The sequence below is a fragment of the Choloepus didactylus genome, chromosome 7 (genome assembly GCF_015220235.1).
Source record: "Choloepus didactylus isolate mChoDid1 chromosome 7, mChoDid1.pri, whole genome shotgun sequence".
NCBI classification, from domain to species: Eukaryota; Metazoa; Chordata; class Mammalia; order Pilosa; family Megalonychidae; genus Choloepus; species Choloepus didactylus.
Window position 1 is genome coordinate 42,453,318 of NC_051313.1, and position 19,244 is coordinate 42,472,561.

At 38.9% G+C, this 19,244-nt stretch overlaps 1 protein-coding gene across 1 annotated transcript in view; it reads left to right on the forward strand.

Annotated features, from left to right (window-relative positions):
- The first annotated feature begins 1,982 nt into the window (after window positions 1–1,982).
- The window catches only part of SNX3 (sorting nexin 3), an 84,539-nt gene continuing 67,277 nt past the window's right edge, over window positions 1,983–19,244 (forward strand). Inside the window, exon 1 of the mRNA XM_037843212.1 lies at window positions 1,983–2,223. Coding sequence (XP_037699140.1) covers window positions 2,062–2,223 — 162 coding nt within the window. The 5' untranslated portion in view covers window positions 1,983–2,061. The remainder of the gene's footprint in view (window positions 2,224–19,244) is intronic.

Genomic DNA, 19,244 nt, shown 5'->3' on the forward strand with positions numbered 1-19,244 from the left:
GCCAGTAAGCTCTTCTTTACTGTGTGCTATCCTCTGTAGCCACTTTCCCACTTCAGGGCATTGGAGTTGCTGCTCAACACCTCCAAGAAATGAAACAGAAGCTTTCAAAGAATATCCTATGATTGTTCTATTAGGGTGTCACAGATGAGAACACAACACAGTCGTTCCTGGTCTCTTAGCTCAGTTCAAAGAGCTTGAGCTCACTGCTGTGATCATACCAGTCAAGAGACTGGTCCTGCAGGGAGTCCTATCTGGAAATACTTATCCCGATATTACCCATACTCTTTGAGGAATCTTTTTGGTTCTCTCTTTTTTTATATATCTTACCAGTAGAGGAAATAGGGTGGAGTTTGGAAACTCCTCAGCCTCCATTTTGATTCTAGGTAGCCTAAAAATGTATAACGGCTACTCCATTTTATTGTCTTATTAAAATACCTTAAATCCATAGATCAATGTTGAATAACAACTGTCACAAAGCCACTCCATTTTGTTCATTATTTAATAGCTATGGCTCAGAGAGGATTTCTCTGAGCATCCCATCTGAGTTTGCCTCAGTCACTCTCATATCATCCAGCTTTATTTTCTTCATATCACCAATTTACCAATATATCATAGCAGGTATATAACTTATTATTTGTTTGTTCATTTGTATCCCAACTAGACAGCAAACTTGATGAGATCAGAGAATTTCAGTATCTTACTACCCCTCTATCCCTAGTATCTACAGTGAAAACACCTAGTAGGCATTCAATAAATTTGCTGAATGAATGAACGTTGAGTTATCTGGAAAATAATCTACATCATGTTTAAGAAATGTCTTTCTATTCCAACTTTTCTTAAATGTTTTTATTAGGAATGGTTACTGATCTGGAAAATCTTTTAGTTTAAGGGGATGGAACAGTTTAAAGTGAATAGTTACTGAAGCGCAAGATATTAAAAACCGCAGAAATAGTTATGGGAATGTAACATCAATGGATAGAAACTTATACTTCTACCCTTTTACAAAAGTTTTGCTTCACAAAACAATGTTCAAAAATCTACAGTTGCTATTGACCCTTTACGTGGATGAAATCCACTTAATTCAGTCTGTTGTTTTTTCAATATTATAATGGTTTGTCTGAGTTCCATATAAAGTTAAGTAGAGATACGTTTACTTTTTTTTTTTTTTTTCCCTTTACTTGCTGGAACTTCGTGTGAAATCAAGAGAAAAGGTGGCAGGTCACCCAAATACAGGTGTCTACAATCTGTTATTTTGTTGTAGACAGATGACTTGTCTCCAAAGACTGTTTGACCTTTAGTGCTCTGATCTCGCAATTATTTCACTTCTCCACTTTATCGCCCCCAATTTTATCAACGTAGACACGTGTACGGTGACACTCGCAAGTTTAAGTCAAAATCATCATTTGAGGCATTAGCTAAAGGTTATCTAGAAAGGCATTTCCAGTGGTTGATAGTAAGACGGAGGCCAGATCCGTATAGTTAGTCGAGGCAGTTTTGTTTCGATTTGCGGCCAATCCTTCACTATCGTGTGTTGGAATTTGTTCCCGCAGCAATCAGGGCCCCGAAAAGACCATTTCCGGACTCCTAACCACCGCCAAAGACCGCGGCCGACGCAGAAAGACAGGAAGCGGCCGCCCCCGGGCCTCTCCGCCTCCCAGTGCCTCGGCTGCAGCCCGGCGGCGGCGCTCCCGCCCGGTGCTTTGTGGGCGCTGTAGTCAGTCGGGAACCCGCTCGCAACTACGAGTCCCGTGACCCCGCTACTCCTCAATTCCCCACAGCTCAGTTCCCATCCCCGGCCTCAACTGGGCCTCACGGGGCCTTGTTGCGGTGGAGCGAGTCAGCTGTTTCTCCCCTGGGCAAAAAAAGGCAGAGATCGGAAGGGTGAGGGGAGGAGCTTCGCGCGCGAAGTGAACGACCGCCCTACGTGCTCGTTCTCCTCGCGACCGCTGCGCGCGAGCCCGGTGTCCCCGCGTCGGGCGGCGGCGGCGGCGGCGGCGGCGGGGGAGGTGGAACGCAGAGGGGGTGGAGGGAGCCCGCAGCGGCAGCTTCTGCAGCAGCGAAATGGCGGAGACCGTGGCGGACACCCGGCGGCTGATCACTAAGCCGCAGAACCTGAATGACGCCTACGGGCCGCCCAGCAACTTCCTCGAGATCGATGTGAGCAACCCGCAGACGGTGGGGGTCGGCCGGGGCCGCTTCACCACCTACGAAATCAGGGTCAAGGTGAGGCCGTCTTTCCCCGCCCCTGAGAGCCCCCTCTCGCCGGTCTGGTCGCCCCCAACCCACGCGGGAGCGGATCCCCGTAGACGGCCATGGTTGCCCAGGCCCGGAGCCCGCTGGCAGGCTCAGTGCAGCAGCCCTGTTCCGCGGGCGGGCGGTCGTGGGCCAGGGTCCCTCTTCGTGGGGGGTTGTATGGGGCTGCAGGGGTACCCGGCGCTGGCCCTTGGAGAAGGTTCCCGAAGAAGAGGGCGTGGATTGAGCGCCGCTTGCCCGTCAAGCAGTTGATCTGAGAATGTCATTTAGGTTGTAAAGGAATAGATCTTTCGAGAACACAGCGGTTCACCGGGAAGGGAGTGAGATGTGACAGTGAAAGAGGGTTTGCGCAAAGTTGAAGCCTTCCCTGTTTTCTTTTCCGTGAGACACTTTTCCCAGAAGTGGCCAGGCCAAAGCTGGTTGCTCCAGGCCCTTTCCGAGCTACCAGAATAACCTAGGTTGTATAGATCTCCGAACAGAACTTAATGGGAGTTGACTGAAACCTGACAAATTTGGTAGGGTTGAGCCAAGCGTGAACGGTGATGGAAAATGATTGAGCAGTTAGGCAGGGCCTTAGCATTCTGGGCCACGCTCGCGCGGCTGGCAGAGGTGGGGCGTGTCGCCTACCTCACAGTCCAAAAGTACAACTGCTTTAAGAAAAGCCTATTTATTTAGGGATCTTGCTCTCTAATTTCAAGATTTGCACATCACTGAATGAAGGAATCAGCTGAAGTAGAAACACACACTTATAATTTCATAACTAGCATTTGTTGGCAATAAGTAATTCAGATGATTTGAAAGATGCTAATTGAGAATAGTGCTTCACTTTCACTCTGTAGCTCAGGATTAAAGAACTTGCCCATGTATGGAAGCAAGTGTTGCTAAAAATTAATTACATAAAACTAATCCAGCTGTTAAAGACAACAACAAATTACCTCATTAAAAAGTAAGCATAATAGGATTTTGGCTTTAGAGTAACTAAAATTTACATATCAAGTTACTATTAACATTTAAGTGGAGCAATTTCTCATTAACTTATGCAGCTTTTCAAAACAAATTATTTTTCGTGTAGCTTGTGTTGCAAAAAAACTTTCATCGTGAAACCCTAGTTTAATATATGAAGCTAATGTTACCTGCCACCCTTGTCTCCCTGTGACTATGCAAAATGTGAGCCATAAGCAATCTTCTTTTAGCGGAACTGCAAAATCCAGGCAGCAGTATACCTAGGAAATGCGCTCTCACATCAGCCTAGTGAAAAAGTGAGTTTTTTTTTTTTTTTTAACTTTTGGAATAATTTTGAATTGTCATAAATATGTGGCAGTTCACTAAAAAGCACTTCCTCTTTTGCTTTTATTCACCGGGCTTTCTTTTTTTCTTGTGTTAAAACAGCACTTGGTATTTCTGTTTCTAAACTTCCATAGCTAGTACTTCCTGTCATACAATTGAATCTGAATCTCCTGCCTACACTTCCTCCATTTAATAACTTTGTGATTTTCTTGCTGAGTGTATTATATTATTAAATGGATTCTGCTATGATAATTTGATTCTTTTTTATTACACCTGATACCTTATTACCAAGTAGCTATGTCACTTAACAGTTTAACACTTAACAGTTTGTTTATTGTAAATCTTTTATGTTTTAAAGAAAATAATCCTTTTTAAGAGTGATTGAGTTAGAAAATTAACAAATTATACACCTACACTGGTTTTAATTTTTTATCAACCAGTTTGTTGAATGCTAATGGATGTTATAGTCATCAATAGAGATGCCCTCTAAGAAAATGTAATTGAGATTCTAATGCTTATGAGGTCAATTGGGCTTTCTCTTAGTATATAACATGTTAACATAGAACTCAGGATACCATGTAGTAAAACATTAGGCCTTATTTCAACAGCCTATGAGTTTTGAGAGTGTGGAAAGGCCAGACAGATGAACAGGTTAATAATTCTGTAATTTTCTGTTACTGTTTTTCTAAACTTGTTGCTGCTCTTCTGAGCCCCTCCTGCCTACCTTTTACTATTGAATTGGTCGTGTGGAAAACGTTTCTATATTCCAGAGTTTGGGCCCTTAAACTATCTTATAGTTATTCTCCAATTCTGGTCCTAAGAAAAATGTCCAATTTTATAGCATTTGATTGAAATGACTCTAATTCACAGAGTAATTTTATCTGGATGGTGGCACTTTAGATTGCAAGTTTCCCAATCTCCATTTATCTTTTTGGTTTGAAGATAGTGTTTAAGACTATTAGGATCACTTGATTAGTATCTCTGGGCTTTTGAAAATAATTGGCCTAGTGTTAATGTTTTTCAAAATTGTTCTAATGGGTAGGTACAGCAGAGAGCACCATGAATGATTAAAGGTTTAGGAAAGCTCGTGCCAGTGGCAGAGGTGGGGTGTGTCACCTACCTCACAATCCAGAACTACAACTGCTTTAAGAAAAGCCTGTTCATTTAGGGATCTAAATTATTTTGGCATATTAAAGAGGAGGCTAAAAGGGGAATTCATTCACTGTCAATGAAGTTGTGCTATAATGTAACTTTAAATGCCCAGAGATTTTAAATTAATTAATATCTGCTGTTGTAAACAGAGGCAACTATTTGGAACAGGAGTGGAGTTCAGGATCTTTCTTGAGCTCTGAGATGGTTTGGGGTTTAAATAGAAAATTTATCACTTATTAGCAGGGTAAGGTACAATATCTAAACTCTACTTCCACTCTGTAAAATAGGTATGCTAAGAATAGTACCTATCTCATAGTAATAAATGAGATACTGTATACATTTTGTGTTAATACACAGTTGAATTACTAAAATTGTTATATTTCCTTTTCAAGAAACCTACTTGGTATGGAAATATACCTTCATTGAGGCGGGTATGATATAAAAAGACACCATCTTGTTTAGTACTTAACTAAATTGCCTTTATTTTTTATTTTTATTTATTTTTTATTTTAAATGGCCTTTTAAAGTCGAGGTGTATTAAAACATGAAGCTAAATAGCACAGTTGGCTGATTAAAGTTTTGGCAATGAAGATGCTCAGTAAAAGTAGCATTTTGACAGTATTTGCCATTCTGAACCTTTATAGGTGATTTTTCTCTGGGTCAGTAATTGAATCTTAAATTAGAACTCGTTAATAACCAGATTTGAAGCTGAGAAATAAATGAATTCTTAGCCTCATTTTTAGGATTTGTAAACATATATTATTAAAGGGACAAAAGAATATTTTAAAGAAGCAAGGCATTTTGATGCCAAAGGGCATCTGCAGAATCTCTCTATGTAGCCCTATCAGTTGGCCACAAGATCTCCTGATAACCATCTCTGCTGCCAGCTACAGCTGACTTTGCCAGGATCTCCATCAAAGAGAGGTATGTTGTGAGCTGATGAGGATTCTGCTCTTACCATCTCTTAAGATGGGACGTGGGAGGGTGGCAGTGACAATTCAAAAGTAGTCCTATTATTTGGGTTATTAGGGACTCTATCCTGTTCATTTTAACAGAGTAGGGAACTGTTTTAGTTTTCTAGCTGCTAAAACAAATACCCTACAGTGATATTTTAGGTTCCTTGGCTGCTCAAGCAAATACCATGTAATGGGTTGACTTAAACAATGGGAATTTATTGCTCACGGTTTTGGGCTAAGAGAAAGTCCAAATCAAGGTATCGTCGAGGTGATGCTTTCTTCCCAAAGACTGGTGTTCAGGGGCTGGCAGCTGGCAATCCTTGGTCCTTGGTTCCTCTGGTCACCTAGCAGTGGACATGGTGGCCTCTCCTGGCCTCTCTGTTTTTTTCCAGGTTCCATTGAATTTCAGCTTCTGGCTTTCTCTTTATCTGTTTTGTTCCGCCTATAAGAGACTATGGCCCATCCTGATTGAGCTGGGCCACACCTTAATTGAAGTTACCTCATCAAAAGGTCCTACTTACAGTGAGTTCACACGCACAGGAATGAATTAAATTTAAAAACGTGTTTTTCTGGGGTATATAAGCTCCAAACCGCCTTAAATGGGTTGACTTAAACAAAGGGAATTTATTGACTCACAGTTCTGAGGCTAGGAGAAGTCCAAAATCGAGGCATCAGCAAGGCAGTGCTTTCTCTCAGAGGACTGTGGCATTCTGGGGCTGGCTGCCAGTGATCCTTGGTCCTTGGCTTTTCTGTCACATGGTGATACACATAGTGGTGTCTTCTTTCTCTTCCAGGTTCCATGACTTCCTGCTTCTGGCTACTTTCCATGGCTTCTCTCCCTTGTGTCGAATTTTTTTTTGCTTATCAGGGCTTCAGTCATATTGTGTTAAGGTCTACCTTCATTCAGTTTGGGCACACCTTAACTAATAACATCTTCAAAGTTCTATTTACAAAGGGGATGTGTACTTGCCTTCTGTGGAGGACATGATTCAATCCTCAACAGGAACCAAGGCACAATAGGCTGTCTCTCATCCAAAATAAGTTATCTAATTAGTGTCACAGCCAACATTGGATCTGAAGTATTCTGGTCTTGGTCCATGGTTGCTTCACAACTGCAGTTTAGTTAATTAAAAACAGTACATTAAATATTTATCATTTATAGCTTAGTCTTGGGGCACCCTCAAGTGTCTGAATCCTTTGAAGGAAAGCCCAGTGTTGACACCCTTGAGACTTGGAAGTTGACTCTTCAGTAATCTACAGTAGGTAAGATGCACCCAGGAAAAATAAACAACTGATAAGAGCTTACTAGTACTAAGTGCTATTATGAAATTACTTGAAGAAAAAGAGTGTTACAATTAGCTAGTGATGCTTATAAAAGGCAAGCTTTTTGTTGTGTGTGTTAAAGCTGAAAAGTGAAAGGACGTATTGCTATCGCTTTTGTACCTCTTATGTGCAAGGCACTTGGCTAGGTCCTTTCAAACACACAAACACCCTTGTATGTCTCATTTGATTCTTGAGGTAACCTAGCAAAGGAGATGGTATCTCTGTTTTGTAAACGAAGCTGAGGTCTCTTGTGAGCCTAATCTCTTGTTACTCCCTCATTCTCATTTTATGTTTCAGCACTATGAACTGTTTTTATCTCCCAAATAAGCTGGGCTTCGTTGTAATAGCCAGGCCTTTGCACACACCTCCTCTGCTAAGAACAGCCTTCCTTTACCAGCCCCATGTGGCTACCACTACTTGTCCTTCAGACTCAGCCTTAATGTTTCCATTTTAGAGATTTTGCTGATCTCTTGAATCTAGACTTTATTTTCTTATGTGCCCATATTAGCCCTGTTAGAGCGCACTGTACTCAACATTGTTTGCTTCTCTGTGGCTTCTGTATCTTCCATGTTAGCTCCTTGAGGACAGGGGCTGTCAGAATCCCCTTTGTATCTCAACACCTGGCATTGTGCTCAACACGTAGAGACACTTAAGAATGAGTGAAGTTTGGGAAAGTTAAGTAACCTGCCCAAGGTCACAGCTATTAAGTGGCAGAACTGGGATTTGAAATCGAGGTTTTCTGATCTTCAGAATCCATATTTTCTCCTACCCTTTCTGAACATTCAAGTCACCTGGGAAGCTTTTGAAACCATCAAGACAGATTATTTTTTTACCTTGTGGTAAAGCTTGGGTGGTGATAGTTTAAAAGGCACTATAGCAAGTATACTTCTCTGATATGCAGTAAGGATTATCAGTGATATACACCATGCTGTCTGTCTCACTGAGGAATGACAAGCAGCAAAGGAGGAGAAAAACATGTGGAGCCACAATAGTTGATAGCTGTGACGGGGTGAAAAAAAATAGCTGATTCTGACAGCAGACAGGAAAATCAGTGACATTTACCAAAGACAGAAAGTTATTTTCTTGTGGGGAGGCAAGCAGTTGTCTAGATTCTAGCTGAAAGCATGCCAACCTATACAGCTTAGCTTTTTGGGAAGAAGGGGAGGCACAAGCTACATTCAACAAGCCAGGTCTTTCTGTCCCATCTTTCACCATTCACATCTGTATCCTTGTATAATAATTGTGAAAATAAGCCAGATGTCAAAAAAGATCAAGTATATTATATATCCATTTAAGAAAGAAATCTTTATTTTTGTAAATATTGCCAGTCTAAAGCCTTGAAGTGGAAAGTGTAAAAGTGCTTAACTTTTACCTATTCTGGTGACCTCATGTAATAGAGATTTTCCTTTGTTTTCCTCTCCTCACCTTTGTAATCATGTATACAAAAAAAAAAAGGACTTATTATTAGATAACGCTGATGTTTATACCATATCGTGCTGTACTTCCATCTAAGCAGAGCCAGCAGTTTGTGGAATATCAGATAAGAAAATTGGTGTCCAAGAAAAGCAGGACTATAATCTTGGTGCTGCTGTTTACTTACTTGATTCCTTAGTTAAAACACTTAAAGCTTTCAGCCAAAGTTCTGCTACCTTCAAGAAATATTTAACTTAGAAACTAGGAGTTTGGACATAGTAGTAAAATTTCATGTATGATGTAGTTTGTGAGAAAGATCCTATCAATTAGATTACAGTTTTGGGCTGTTCTAACAGAGACCTCAAAAATAAAGCAGTTTTGTTTTTGTTATTGTTTTTTTCTTTTGTAAGTCTTGGGGGCAGTCCAGGGCTGGTATGGTGGCTTAATTATCACATCACAACATCACGTCCACATAGGCCTGTTTCTGCCTTTGAAGGACACAACCTGGAAATTATCTATATCATTTCATTTCCTGTCCCATGGCCACACATACCTGCCAAGGAAGCTGGGAGATGTAGTCTAGCTGGGCAGTCATGTGATAAAGAATGGACCCTGGGCAACTAATAGGCTTTGCCACAAGTAGCAAGCAGGTGATTGGGATTTACCCTTCTAGCGTATGACTTTAGCAATGCTGATCATCTCTCTTTAATTCTTTCCTCTTTTGCTGATTCTAGAAATTTCAAAGTTTGGAGTAAAATTCATTTGATTTGCGTGAAATAAAATAGAGGTCTTACAAGTTTTTGTAGCCTTAAATGTCAGTGAGCTTTGATCCCTTCCTGAGAATTAATCTTGGTAAATAAAAAAGGAAGAGAGCATGAAGGCCTGTTACATCTGAAAGGGGTATACCATGGGGTTGAGGTGGGGTTAGAGGTACCTAAAATAGATGGACTTTTTTTTTTTTTTTTTGCCTCCAGTAGCTGTTTAAAACTAAACAGTTTTACTTAGGACCAACTTGTAGCTGACAACATTGGATGATGGAGTATATAGTTGATACCACTAAAATAAATGAGATCAGTGTCTCTGAATAGAGAAACACAGGAGATCTTAACAGCATTTTTGTAAAATTGCTATATGTCTAAACACTGTTGAAATGATTGCTCTCTAATTCTTTGCTCTTGAAACTTTGGCTTTATGACTGATACAGCACCTTTGTAGGCTTGGCTTTCCTAAAATTATTTCAGTACCTGTCACCTATGGCTTATTTGCTTTCTGTTTTCTTCCAGCATCTTTGTTTTATAGTAAGTTTGAGAATTCTAATCCATATAGAAGGACAGGAGTTCAACACTCCCCTGTTTGCATCTAGTTCTCAGTATCTCACCCTCTCTTGCCTTGACCATATTGGGCATCTTCAGCTGAAAACAGATAGGTAAAAATCTTGTTTATTAGTCATGTATGTATGTATCAACAGGTCTCTGTTTAAATTTTTACCCAAAGAGTCCCTCATACCACATAACTAAAGACATTCTTATGACAAGAACAGAAGTCAGCAAGTTGTGGATTACCAGGTTTTGTAAATAAAGTTTTCTTTGAAGACAGCCACCCCCATTTGTTAACATATTATCTTTTTGCAGTTGAGCAGTTGTGACAGCCTATAACATTTACTATTTGGCCCTTTAAGAAAATTTTGCCAATCTCTAATGTTTTTCATTATGTAGCATTGAAATAATGGAAATCAAAAGAAGCAATTGGGGAATCCAAATATCAAAAATGCCATTTAATTTAGGATGACAGTAGTAAATAATTGAGGAACTGGTGGCTAAATAGAACACTGCAAATTAAGGTTTTTTTATTCCAAATTCCTCAAATACCAATAAGGAGCACAATACATAGCCCTTTTGCTGGATGGTGAATAAATATTAAATACCCTTCTCTCTTTCTAGAGGCCCAGTTTTTAATTTGCATGTTTTTAATTGTGGTAGTGTGTGTGTATATATCATAAAATTTGCCATTCTAACTATTTAATTTTTTTGTTGGAGAAGTTGTAGAATTACAGAAAAATCAAGCAGAAAATACAGAGTTCTTATATCCCCTGTGCATCTCCCAACCCCCATTTCCCTTATTAATACTTTGCTTTAGTATGTTACCTGCTTAGGTTTGCTAAAGCTGCTGGAATATGCAGTATACCAGAAATGGGTTGATTTTTACAATGGGGATTTATTAACTTACAATTTACAGTTCTTAGGCCATGAAAATGTCCAAATTAAGGTATCAACAGGATGATATGTGGACTCTAAGGAAGGCTGCTAGCATCTGTGACACCTCTGTCACATGGGAAGGCACATGGCTGTCATCTACTGGTCCTTCACTTGGGTTTTGTTGCTTTCAGCTTTTGGTTCCAGTGGCTTCCTCTGTGTCCTATGGGTCCTCTGTTAGCTTCTCCTGGGCTGTTCTCTCCATTCTCTCCAAACTTCTCTGGATGTTCCTCAGCTCTGGGCTTTTTCTCTGTCTTTATTCTGTCATAAAGGACTCCAGTAAATGATAAAAGACCCACTCCAAATGGTGTGGGTCACATCTCAATTGAAATAACCTCATCAAAAGGTCCCACCCACAGTAGGTCTCCATGAACAGAAATAGTTTAAAAGAACATGGCCTTTTCTGGGGTACATAACAGCTTCAAACCAGCATACTATCTTTGTTGCAATTGATGAAAAAAATTATACTATTAACTATAGTCCATTGATGTTCTAACTCTGGAACATTGGGGTTCTCTGTTTATGTTGTACAATCCTATGTTTTTCTTTAGTTTTTATTCTAGTAACTTATATAGTAACCTAAAATTTCCCCTTTTAATCACATTCAAATATATAATTCAGTGGTACTAATTATATATTCACAAAGTTGTGCTACCAGCACCAGCCATTACCAAAAGTTTCCATCACCTTGAACAGAAGCATTACTTCCCATTCCTACCCCCACCCAGGCCCCTAGTAATCTCTATTCTAGTTACAGACTCGGTGAATTTGCTTATTCTAGTTATGTTGTACCAGTGAGATCATACAATGTTTGTCCTTTTGTGTCTGGCTTATATTTCAGTCAACCTGATGTCTTCAGGGTTCCTCCACATTGTAGCATATATCAGAACTTTGTTCATTTTTATAGCTGAATAATATTCCATTGCATGTATATACCACTATTTGTTTATCCATTCATGAGTTGATAGACACATGGGTTTACATCTTTTGGCAATTGTGAATAATGCCACTATGAACATCATTGTGCGAGTTCCTGCTTTCAGTTCTTTGGGGGTATATTCCTAGAAGTGGAATTGCCAGATTATGTAGTAATTCTATACTTTCCAAGGAACTGCCAAATGCTTATCCACATTGGCTGCACCATTTTAAATTCCTACCAACAATGAATGAACGTTACTATTTCTCTAACTGGTACTATTTTCTGTTTTTTAATAGTAGCCATTCTAGTGGATGTGAAATGGTATCTCATTGTGGTTTTGATTTGCATTTCTCTGATGACTAATCATGTTGCATGTCTTTTCCTGTGCTTATTGGCCATTTGTGTATCTTCTTTGGAGAAATGCCTATTCAGATCCTTTGCCCATTTTTTATTTGGGCTGTCTGTTTGTTGTTGGGTTATAGGAGTACTTTATTCTGAATATGAATCCATTTTTAGACATATGGTTTCCAAATATTTCCTCCCATTCTATAGGTTGCCTTTTTACTTTCATGATGAAGTCCTTTAATAAACAAAAGTATTTAATTTTGATGAAGTTCATTTATTGTTTCTTATGTTTTTGGTATAAAGTCTAAGAAACTATTGCCTAACACAATGTCCTGATGCTTCCCTGTGTTTTAGTTTTATAATTTGGGTTCTTACATTTAGGTCTTCAATCCATTTTGAGTTGATTTTTTGCAGATAGTTTGAGGTGGGGGTCCTTGCCAGTTTGGATGTATTATGTCCCCCCAAACACCATTATCTTTGATGCAGTTTTGTGGGGGCAGATGTGTTAGTGTTGATTAGATCGGAATCCTTTGATTGAGTGTTTCCATGAAGATGTAACTCAATCAACCATGAGTGAAATGTTTGATTGAATAATTTCCACTGGAGGTGTTACCACAGCCATTCAGGGTGGGTGTTAATTGGATCACTGGAGTTGTATAAAGGAGTTCACTTACAGAAGGAACAGAGGAACCAAGAGTGACGTTTTGGAGGAGCTGCAGCTAAGAGAGGATGAAACGCCCCAAGAGCAACATTTTGGAGAATGCCATTTTGAAATGTAACCAGGGAGCAAGCGGATGCCAGCCACGAGCCTCCTGAGCTAACAGAGGCTTTCTGGACACCAATGGCCATCCGTCAGTGAAGGTACCCCTTTACCTTGGACACTTTATGGCCTTAAGACTGTAACTTTGTAACCAAATAAACCCCCTTTATAAAAACCAATCCATTTCTGGTATTTTGCATTCCGGCAGCATTAGCAAACTGGAACAGGGTCCTTCTTCATTCTTTTGTATATAGTTATCCAGTTTTTCCAGCACTTTTTTTTTTCGAGACTACATTCTTTCGCCATCAAATGATCTTGGCACTCTTGTCAAAACTCCATTGGCCATAGATGTGAGGGTTTATTTCTGAAATCTCATTTTGATTACGTTGATCTATATGTCTGTCCTTGTGCCAGTACCAAGCTGTTTTGATTACTGTACCTTTAAAATAAGTTTTAATACCCAGAAATTTGAGTCCTCCAACTTCATTCTTTTTAAAGATGGTTTTGACTAATTGGAGCCCCTTACCCTTCCATATAAATCTGATGATTGGCTTTTCCATTTCTGCAAAGAAGACTGTTGGAAATGTGATTGGAATTGCATTGATTCTGTAAACCACTTTGAGTAGAATTGGCATCTTAACAATATTTAGTCTTCCAGTTCTTGAACACAGAATGTCCTTCCACTTATTTAGGTCTTTGATTTCTTTTAGCAGTGTTTTGTAGTTTCCTGTGTACAGAAAGCTACAAAACACCTTTATGTCCTTGGTGACATGTATTCCTAGATATTTCATTCTTTTAGTTGCTATTGGGAATGGACATATTTTCTTGATTTCCTTTTGAGAGTGTTCATTATTAGTGTATGGAAACTACTGATTCTTGCATGTTGATCTTGTACCATGCCACTTTGATGAATTCATTTATTAGCTCTAAGAGCTTTCTTGTGGATGTTTCAGGATTTTCTGTATACAGGATCATGTCAGCTGCAAATAGGAAAGGTTTTACTTCTTCTTTTCTGATTTGGGTGCCCTTTATTTCTGTTTCTTGTCTAATTGCTATGGCTAGAACTTCTAGTACAATTTTGAATAATGGTTGTGACAATGGGCATTCTTGTCTTCTTCCTGATCGTAGAGGGAAAGCTTTCAGCTTATAGCACTGAGTGTGATGTTAGCTGTGGGATTTTCATACATGCCCTTCATCATGTTGAGGAGGTTTCCTTCTATTCCTAGTTTTCTAAGTTTTCTAAGTATATATAATCTAGGGTGCTGGATTTTGTCAGATGCCTTTTCTACATCAATTAAGATGAACATGTTTTTTTTTTCCCCCTTCATTCTGTTTGTGTGGTGTATTACATTATTGGTTTTCTTTTGTTGAACCACCCTTGCATACCTCGGAAAAATCCCAGTTGATCATGGTGTATAATTCTTTTAGTGTGCTGTTGGATTCAGTTTACTAGTATTTTGTTAAGATTTTTTTTTATCTATATTCATAAGGGATATTGATCTGTTGTTTTCTTGTGGTATTTTATCTGGTTTTGGTATGAGGCTAATGTTGAGTTCATAGAATGAATTAGGGAATGTTCTCTCCTTTTCAATTTTTTGAAAGAGTTTGAGCCAGATTGGTGTTATTTCTTCTTGGAGCGTTTGGTAAAATGCCCCTTGAAGTCATCTGGTCCTGGGCTGTTCTTTTGGGGGAGATTTTTGATTACTGATTCAGCCTCTTTATTTTTTCTTGGTCTGTTGAGATTTTCTCTTTCTTCTTGAGTCAGTGTAGGTAGTTGGTGTTCTAAGAATTTGTCCATTTATCTAGGTTATATAATTTGTTGTGCATTTGTTCATGGTATCATTTTATAATCCTTTTTATTTTTGTGGAGTTGGTAGTAATGTCCCCCTTCCATTTCTGAGTTATCTGCATCTTCTCTTTTTTCTTTGTCAGTCTAGCCAGAGCTTTGTTGACTTTATTGATCTTTTCATAGAACCAACTTTTGGTTATGTTGATTCTCTGTTTTTTTTTTTAATTCTCTTTTTCATTTATCTTTCCTCTAAACTGTATTTCCTTCCTTCTGCTTGCTTTGGGCTTAGTTTGCCCTTCTTTTTCTAGACCCTCCAGTTGTGAGGTTAAGTCTCTGATTCAAGATTTTTCTTCTTTTTAAATGTAAGCATGTAGAGCTATGAATTTTCCTCTCAGCACTACCTTTGCTGCATACTATAACTTTTGGTATGCTTTGTTTTCATTTTCATTCATCTCGAAGTATTTCCAAATTTCCTTTGTGGTTTCTTCTTTGACCTATTGGTTGTGTAAGTATGCATTGTTTATTTGCCACATACTTGTGAATTTTCCAGTCTGCTTTCATTCTTTTGCATGTCAAGATCCAATTTTCCCGGCACCATTGTTGAAAAACTCTTCCTTCCCCAGTGAAGGTACTCGGCATCTGTTCCAGTTTGCTAATGCTGCCATTACGCAAAATAACTGGGATTGGATTGGCTTTTATAAAGGGGCTTTAGTTGGTTACAAATTTACAGTCTGAAGGCCATTAAAGTGTCCAAATTAAGGCATCAACATGAGTATACCATCACTGAAGAAAGGCCGTTGGCATCCAGAAAACCTCTATTAGCTGAGAAGGCATGTGGCTGGTGTCTGCTGATCCGGGTTGAGTTCCATCTCCTCTCAGCTCCTATGCGTTCTTCAAAATGTCTCCCCTGGGTACAGCAAGCTCCTTCTGTTTATGTGCTCTATAGGACGCCAGTGATTTAATGAAGACCCACCCTGAATGGGCAGGGTAACACCTCCATGGAAATTATCCAATCAAAGCTCTCACCCACAGTTGATTTAGTCACATCTCCATGGAAACACTCAAAGGATTCCAACCTGTACCCGTTTGTATATATTATGTCCCCAGAAAAAGCCATGTTCTTTGATGCAATCTTGTGGGGACAGACGTATTAGTGTTGATTAAGTTGGAACCTTTGGATTAGGTTGTTTCCATGGAGATGTGACCCACTGAACTGTAAGTGATAACTGATTAGATAATTTCCATGGAAGCGTGGCCCCGCCCATTCAGCATGGGCCTTAATTAGTTTACTAGAGCCGTATATAAGAGCTCAGACAGAAGGAGCTTGCTGCTGCAGCTTACAAAGACATTCTGAAGACAACTGTTGAAAGCAGAGTTTTTCTGATTTTTTGGAGGTACTAGCCCAGAGTTTGCCCTGAGAAGCTGACACAGAGACATTTTGGAAAATGCCATTTTGGAAACACAACCTGAGAGCAGCTAAGAGTGATATTTTGGAGAACTACTGCAACCTAGAGAGAAACTTCCTGGGAGAAAGCCCTTTTGAAAACCAGAACTCCAGAGCAGATGCCAGTCAAGTGCCTTCCCAGCTAACAGAGGTTTTCCGGATGCCATTGGCCATCCTCCAGTGAAGGTGCCCAATTATTGATGCCTTACCTTGGACACTTTATGACCTTAAGACTGTAACTTTGTAACCAAATAAACCCCCTTTATAAAAGCCAGTCCATTTCTGGTGCTTTGCATAATGGCAGTATTAGCAAACCAGAACACAACCTAATCAACACTAATATGAGTGCCCCCAAAAGACTGCATCAAAGAACATGGTGTTTCAGGGGACATAATACATCCATACTGGTACGGCATCCTTGTTAAAATGAGTTGGCTGTGGACATGTGGGTTTATTATGGACTTTCAATTCTATTCCTTTGTTCTATGTCTTTCCTTATGGCAGTATCACATTGTTTTGATTACTATAGCTTTGTGATAAGTTTTGGAATCAGGAAATCCATAAGTTGGAAATCCAAATCCTCCAAGTTTGTTCTACTTTTTCAAGATTGTTTTGGTAGTTCACAACCCTTGCAATTCCATATGCACAGTTTTTACATAGACTTCGTGAGTTATTAGATTGCATCTACCATTTGAATTAAAGACAGCCATAAGGATTTTGAATTTACAAGCCTTATTTTCTCACTTGAAGTCTTTTTATAAACTACTTTGAGTAGCCGTGGAAAGTAGAGAAAGTTGGTATAGATAAAACTCTAACAGGCAGCTTGTTCACCTTGGTTCAGAGTAAGTCATCAAGGTGGTGGCGAAATTGACTGCAGTCGGTTTTGGCCAGGATGATACAATTTGGATATTTTCTATCCCAGAATTAGTTTCTAATACCATATCACCATTTAATGTTTTGTGTTCTTAAATGTTAACCACCTATATAATGCAACAATATGCTAAAATACAAATGTTTTAAAATAATTTTTGAGTATGGTATTCATTGAACTCTTTTTTTAACTTTTTATCTTAGTAACATACATACAACTCAAATTTCCCATTTTAACCACTTTCAAATGTATAATTCAATGGTATTAGTTACAGTCACAATATTGTGGTACTATCACCAATATCCCCAACTTTTTTATCACCTGTAACAGAAATTTTTCGCCCATTAAGAAAATAACTCAGTTCTCTTTCCTGCTCCCCAACCCCCCACTCCCAGCCCCTGGTAACCTATAATCTCTTATCTGACTTGATGAAATTTGCCTCTAAACGTATGTCATATCAGTGAGATCATACAATATTTGTAGGTTTGTGTATGGCTTATTTCATTCAACATGTCTTTTTTTTTTTAATTAAAGAAGTTATAGGTTTACAGAAAAATCATGCATAAAATGTAGAGTTCCCATAGAATACCCTATAATTTAACACCTTGCATTAGCATGCTATATTTGTTACAATTCATGAAAGAACATTTTTATAGTTCTACTATTAACTATAATCCATGGTTTACCTTAGGATTTAACTTTGTGTTGTATAGTCCTATGTTTTTTGTTCTGTTTTTTTTTTTTTTTTACATTTTTATTCTAGTAATGTATTCAACCTGAAATTTCCCCTTTTAGCCACGTTAAGGTATATAATTCAGTGCTGTTAATTACGTTCAAAATGTTGTCCTACTATCACCACCCTCAGTTACAAAAACTTCTCAGTCAACTCAGAATGAAGCTGCACAATTGAAGCCTTAACTCTTCATTCCCTACCCCCACCCTGACCCTGGTAACCTGTATTCTGGTTTCTGAGTCTGTGGATTTGCGTATTCTAATTATTTTATATCAGTGAGATCAGACTCTGTCCTTTTTTATCTGGCTTATTTCACGCAACATAATGTTTTCAAGGTTCATCCATGTTGTCACACATACCAGAATATCATTCCTTTTTATGGCTAAATATTCCGTTGTGTAAAAATATCACAATTTGTTAATCCATTCATCTGTGGATGGACACTTGGGTTGTGTCCACCTTTTGGCTATTATGAATAATACTGCTGTAAACATTGGTGTACAAATACCTGTTTGAGTCCCTATTTTCAGTTCTTTTGTGTATATAAAAAGTACTGGGATTGCCAGATCATATAGTAATTCTGTTTTCAACTTGCAGAGGAACCACAAAATTGATTTCCACAAGTGCTGCACCATTTTACTGTATCACCAACAGTGTATCAGAGTTCCAGTTTCTCTGTATCGTTGGCAACACTAATTGTCTTCTGTTTTTTTTTTTAATAATAGCTATTCTAGGGGGATTGGAGTGATAGCTTATTGTGGTTTTGATTTGCATTTCCCTGATGACCAGTGATATTGAGCATCTTTTAATGTGCTTATTACCCATTTGTATATCTTTGTTGGAGAAATGTGTGCAATTCTTTTGCTTATTTTTTTAAAATGCAGTTTTATTGAGATATAGTCACATATCCTACAATCATCCATAGTGTACAATCAACTAATCACAGTACCATCATATAGTTGTGCATTCAGCACCAGAATCAACCTTGAACATTTTCCTTACTCCAAAAATGAAAATAAAAATGAAAGTAAAAAGGATCACAAAACATTCCATCCCCCCCCCTTTCCACCCTATTTTTCATTTATTTTTTATCCCCATTTTTCTAATCATCTGTCCACACACTGGACAAAGGGAGTGTGAGCCACTAAGTTTTCATAATCTCACAGTCACACTGTGTAAGCTACGTAGTTATGCAATGGCCTTCAAGAATCAAGGCTACTGGGTCGCAGTTCAGTAGTTTCAGATATTTTCTTCTAGCTATTCCAATGGATATCACATAAAAATGCCCTCCAGAGTGACCTCTCTACTTGATTTGAAATCTCAGCCACTGAAATTTTATTTTGTTTCATTTTGCTTCCCTCTTTTGGTCAAGAAGATTTTCTCACACATTGCCAGGGAGATTTACACCCCTTGAGTCATGTCCCATGTAGGGGGGAGGGCAGTGAGTTCACCTTCTGCATGGTCTTAGAGAGAGAGAGAGACAGAGAGAGAGAGAGGGCCACATCTGAGCAACAAAGAGGTTCTCAGGGGGAGACTCTTAGCACAATTATAATTAGGCTCAGCCTCTCCGTTGCAGCAAGAAGCTTCACAAGGGACTGCCCCAAGATTGAGGGCTCATCCTACCAAATTGTTAGTCCTTAATGTTTGTGCGAATATTGTTAATAACCGAGGTGAAGAAGTCCAACATTTCTGCATTTTTCTCCAGTTCCCCAGGGGAGTTGGAGGGGGCTGCAAATATATCCTCATT